At 46.9% G+C, this 5,728-nt stretch overlaps 1 protein-coding gene across 1 annotated transcript in view; it reads right to left on the reverse strand.

Moving 5' to 3' along the window:
- The window catches only part of LOC102772560, a 27,719-nt gene that overhangs the window by 8,907 nt on the left and 13,084 nt on the right, over positions 1–5,728 (reverse strand). Inside the window, exon 7 of the mRNA XM_015560413.1 lies at positions 2,546–2,644. Coding sequence (XP_015415899.1) covers positions 2,546–2,644 — 99 coding nt within the window. The remainder of the gene's footprint in view (positions 1–2,545; positions 2,645–5,728) is intronic.

Genomic DNA, 5,728 nt, shown 5'->3' on the forward strand with positions numbered 1-5,728 from the left:
CATGTGTGACTGCCTGTGTAATTACCAGCAATTTATAAACCAGAACATAAATTTGCATTTGCCTGATTGCAGGTCTTAAGGAAGCAAAGTATAATTACTGTTGGTTGATTCACACCTCAGACCTTGGAACCTGTCCACAAAGGTTTCCACCGTTTGGTATCACCCCAGGATAAAATCCCAAGTAAAGTAATTTCAGGGTTATGACCAATAACTTCCTGGTTTGGAACCAATAAAGTTCTTTTGAAGATTACATCTTGACTTTGGAACTTGACCTTTGAATTCCTTAATGCTGTTGGCATGCCTATGGACTGTGGCTATGATAGAAGCAGCAATGCCTTATTTGGGGGGAAGTGAATTTGCCACTTGGGTGGCATTGGTACTCTAGTAAATGTCTAACAATCCCAGGCTGTGGACTGACCGTTTTATGGTTGGCTTTTGCTTCCCAGTCCTAAATCCTTAAGAAGGAAGACAACCCTGAGAGCTGTGGTGTGGGGCTTGGGCTGGGAAGCAGAGTTCTCATAGAGAGCCCTGGTTCAGAGCCATGGGGCTCAAAGGTGGGCCAGATGGAGTCTAGAAGAGACAGAGAAGCCAGAACAGAAATGGGCCTGGGCCCTGTTTGTTCTGTGGTTGCCATGACAGAGAAAAGGCATCTAGGAGCTTCACTCTGCCTCTGATTCTCTTCACTGAGCAAAAGAAATAAAAAATAGGCAATCTGATTTTCTTCCACGGTTCAAGCAGTTGTGGTTCTCAAAGTTAGACCCTGGACTAAGAGCATCAGCATCACGTGGGAACTTGACAGAAAAGCAAATTCTCGAGCCTTACCTCTGACCTACTGGTTCAGACCCTGATACGCGGGGAGCAATCTGTGTTCAGTGGTGCTTTGAGGCAGGACTGACTTGGACAAACAGACGTTTAACTTCTAGAAGCACAGAAATGGAATTCCTTGCCTCTTCTAATAACGTATAAATGGCTGCTAAATGTAACGCTGTTGAGTTCTTGTAATTATGCATCTGGAGGGGACTTATAAATGGTGTCAGGCTTCTGTGAGTGCTGTGAGTTCATCTCTCCAAGCAGCAGGCCCCAAGCCTGCTGCCCATAAAGGAGGAGCATAAAAATAGTTTGTCTGTTTCCAGTTGGGGCCAAATGGAAACCATCTGGACTCCTTGCCCAGGAGGCTGATGTGGAACAGTTCAAGCTGACCCTTTATTTTCAAACAAGTAGAACTCTTCTACCAAAGGCCAAACTCACCCCCAACCAAAGACCTTATGACTTCAAAAGAATCTATCCCATGTGAGGAGCTGTGTTTACATTTGCTTTGCATGAAAATGGTCTGCTCTTATGAGAAACTGTAAAATAAATGTATACTCAATACAAGTTGTTTCTATTGATTTGAGGCACAGGATCCCTTGGGTGACAGAAGCCTTTAATGGCTCCCATTGTCTACTGGGTTAAGTCCAACTCTTCACCTGACATGTGAGGGCCTCTTTCATGTGCCCACACCTCCTGCCAGGTCATCTCCCCACCCTCTTGTGCCAGCTGCACTGGGCTTGGGGCTTGCCTTGAAAAGGCCTGCCTGCCTCACTAAGGTCTTTCCTCACGTAAGTCCTTTCTTTCTTTCCGCATCAGGTCGGTTCTTGGCTCATTCACAGAAACTTCTCTCTAGTTCTGTACCTGAGGGAGAAGGCCCTTCTCTAAACCCAGGTTCCACGTTTGGCCCTTGGCAGATGCTGCTTTTTGTTGTTGTTTCCTAGGTGTGTAACCTGCCTCTAAATCACACGCTGAATTTTCTCTCCCAAATTCACATGTTGAAGTCCTAACCCCCAGTTCATGGGCAGGTGACCTTATTTGGAATCAGGGTCATGGCAGAGATATTTAATCTAAGTCATATCTAGAGTAGAGTAGAGTGGGCCCTAATCCAATGTGACTGATGTCCCTATAAAAGGGGGACCTTTGGACACAGACACACACAAAAGGAGAACGCCAAGACAAAGATTGGGGTGATTTCAAGCTGAGGATACCAAAGGTTGCCAACAAAGCTCCAGAAGCTATGAGAGGCCTGGAGCCCATTCTCCCTTAGGCCCTCCGGGAGGAACCAACCCTGCCAACATCTTGATCTTGACTTCCGGGCTCCAGAACTGTGAGACGTGTGTCTCTATTGTTTAAGCCACCTGGTCTGTGGCAGCCCTAGGAAACTAATATACCCCTGAGAGGCAGGAGCACACGTGTGCCCCACCCAGAGCTGGCACGTGATAACCACCTTCAGTTGAGGCAGCTACAAGGACCAGAAGGTCAGCTCCTGGGGACAGGAACCAGGGACACCCCTTACTGCATCCCTCACACACCAGCCCAGATGGCCTTGAGGACAGTTTCTTTGATCAATGTGACTGAAAGAGTGACCAGAGGCAGCCGGCAGTTCTTCAAGGCCTCTAACCTCTTGAATTTTTCCTTTTGGAGTAATTACTGTAGCAGTAGGTGCCCACAGCCCATGAAAAGAGGAAGTGATTTCATGAAGGGAGAGGAATAATTAAAACAACAACAAAAATACCTTTTTTTCTCTTCTTCTTCTTCCCTGATGTAGCTTTCACAGTTCCAGTTCCAGATGACTTGGTCATCTGGTTCAAAGTTGAACTTCCTCTCTGACTGGCTGTATGGGGGGGGGAAAAAAGGATTAATAAAAGAAAGCCTGTTCAAATTGCATGGATGGGTTTTTGACACAGATATTGGCTCTTGTCTTCATTTTATGAACGATTTGGGCAGAGATATTTCTCAGGAGAGAGAATTATCCCACCCATACTTCAGTTCAGTCCTGTCTTTTTCATATTTATTTCCTCAAAGACTTGAGGGGAACAAGCAACCAAGTAGGGCGCCGAGAATTTTCCTGCAAGGCCTCCCCTAGATTCTTCACACCCCACTGCTGCCCTCTGTAAAATAGCTCCAAGTCTCTGGGATTTGTAAGAGTGTAGCAGAGAGGAACATATTTTTTGAAATATTTTATAAAAAATATTAGTGCATTATCTCTCTGGAGTCATATCACCCTTCTTTTTTTTTTTAGATTTTAAAATATTTTATGGTTATATATCTTAACAGATGCCTATGACCTGCTCACCTCAGGCTAAAGGTAATTAGAAAGACTCTCCTAGAGTACATACCCTTGACCAGAATCGAACCTGGGACCCTTGAGTCCGAGGCCGACGCTCTATTCACTGAGCCAAAGCCCTCAGGGCTCACCCTTCTTTTTCTGTCTCTTGCACCCTACACCTCATCCATCAGGAAATGGTACCAATGTAGAAGCTGACCTCTCTCTACTACCCTCGTCTCACCTGGGTAGGCACCCCTTACCTGGTTGACAACAGCCTCCCATAAGGACACCCTGCCCCTGCCCCACCCAGACAGTTTGCCACACAGATGGAGAGGTGCCTCTCAAACCTAAATCCTAATATTCTGCTCCCTCCTAGCTTACAAGGCCTTTGACCCCAGGTCCCTGTTACCATCCCGCTCGCTCCTTGCTGTTCCTTGGGGCCTTGGTGCAGGCCATTCCCTCCATCTGGGATGCTCTCCCCATTTATCCGCAGGCTCACTCCCTCACCTCTACTTCTTTACACAGATGCTACCTTTCCTAGGTGAACCACACTCAATCATCTGTTTGAAATCATACCCATCCTCCTTCCCCAGACTCCCACACTTGCCTATCTCACTTGACGTTTTATTTTTCCATGGCAGTTATCACCTTCCAGCAAGCTGTAGCATATATATTTGTTCTGCCTTTCAGGAACTGCCTGGCTCCCACCCACCCTGCACACAGACACCCATGCAGCACACGCATGGCAAATGCGTTCCCAGCCTCTCCTCTGGGGCAGGCTCTCTGCTTCATGCACTAATGTCTCCCAAGCACCAGTACTTGGCATACACAAGGAGGGACATGACCGAGCACAGACACGTTGGGAAAGAAAGGAAGGAAAGAAAGAGGGAGGGAGGGAGGGAGGGAGGGAGGGAGGAAGGAAGGAAGGGAGGGAGGAAGGGCATCATTACTAAGATTACATATTACACATTATGACAAGTAATTAAGAAAACAAACTGGTCTTTGGATAGTGAGGCAGTCATGCCTCTTTGTCAGCAACAGAAATCAACTGTGCCTGACTCTGGTGGGAAGTAGAAGTTACTGGGAGGCCTAGGAGTAAGTAGCTCACAGAAGAGGAGAGAAAGCCAAACATTTGGGCCTTACAAAATGGTGGCCTCAAAACATTATTGTGCTCATAGCACCCAAGGGGAATAGTGAAAAGCTACCTGGTACATTTTGAGGTTGGCCCCTAATTCAATTTCTCCTAGGTAGTTAAGATGGGGTAGAAGTTTCTTTTGAGTCTACAATGTCTTGGTGGCCTTTGGTTCAAAACAATTCACATACCAGGTACATCTTGGGGTGACTCATTCTGAACCCCTACTGTCCTCTTAGGACAGGGGTGGGAGCCTTGTTTCTGCCAAGGGCCATTTGGGTATTTATAACATCATTGGCAGGCCATTCTGAATTGTCAACTTAAAAATTAGCCGGCCCTATTTGGTCAAACATTTACTTAACTCACCCCTAATGCCTCAGCAGGGTCAGACCAAATGCTTTTGTGGGCCTTGTACGGCCTGGTCGGAGGTTCCCCACCCCTGTCTTAGGAAGTAATTAAGGTTTAAATAAGGTCGTAAAGGTGGGTCCCTGATCAGATGGAATTAGTGTCCTTATTGGAGAGATGAGAGTGCTGCATGTGTGTGCACATGTGTGTGTGTGCATGTGCGTGTCTGTGTGTGCATATGCATGTGTATGTACATAGAAAGGCCATGTGAGGACACAGCAAGAGGGCGGCCATCTGTAAGCCAGGAAGAGAGCTCTGAATAGGAACTGAATCAGCTGGCACGTTGAGCTGGGACTGGCAGCCTCCTGAGCTGTGAGAAAGTAAGTGTGTTCTTTAACCACCGCCTGTGGTATTTTGTTATGGCAGTCGAGCAGACTGACACAGTTACCCAGAAGAATGCAGACGAGCTGAAATGCACTGGATGCACTAAACAAAAATTAAGGTTCTAGTGAATGTCAATGTTAGAGCCTGCCACAGTCAGCCTTAGAGGAAGAGAAGGACCGAGATATGTACTTGGGGTGGGTTTTGCTGTTGTGACTGCTACGATCCTGAGGAATGAGAGGAGCTTACAGGAGGTTCTGTGCCCCGACCACTAACCTCAGGACACGGCTCAGTGGGACCAGTGTGCACCCTGTCCGGGCTGCGGCGAAGAATGACAGGGCAGGCGCTCTCTGTGGTCAGCTCTGACCCTGGCTTTTGTGGCTCTCAGGGAAAACAAATCCAGAACCCCTAAGACTAGCCTTAATGCCCCTTTCAGCAGAAAACCAGTTGGAACAACCAGAATAGATCTTCACATTTCTTCCCTGCATCCTGTCACTTTTAAAAAAAATCCTTACTAACGGATATGTTTTCATATATATATATCTACTAGAGGCCCAATACATGAAATTCATGCAAGAGTAGGCCTTCCTTCCCCCTGTTGCCGGCACTGGCTTCCCGCTGGCACCCAGGACCCAGGCTTCCCTCGCAGCCCTAGCTTCGTCTAAAAGGTCATCCGGAAGGACATATGGTCTAATTAGCATATTATGCTTTTATTATTATAGTCATGAGGATGATCAACCAAGAGCTCCATTTAGCCTGTGAATAGAGTAAAAATATCCAACAACTATTAC

The sequence above is a fragment of the Myotis davidii genome, unplaced genomic scaffold (assembly GCF_000327345.1).
Source record: "Myotis davidii unplaced genomic scaffold, ASM32734v1 scaffold73, whole genome shotgun sequence".
In the NCBI taxonomy this organism is placed as follows: domain Eukaryota; kingdom Metazoa; phylum Chordata; class Mammalia; order Chiroptera; family Vespertilionidae; genus Myotis; species Myotis davidii.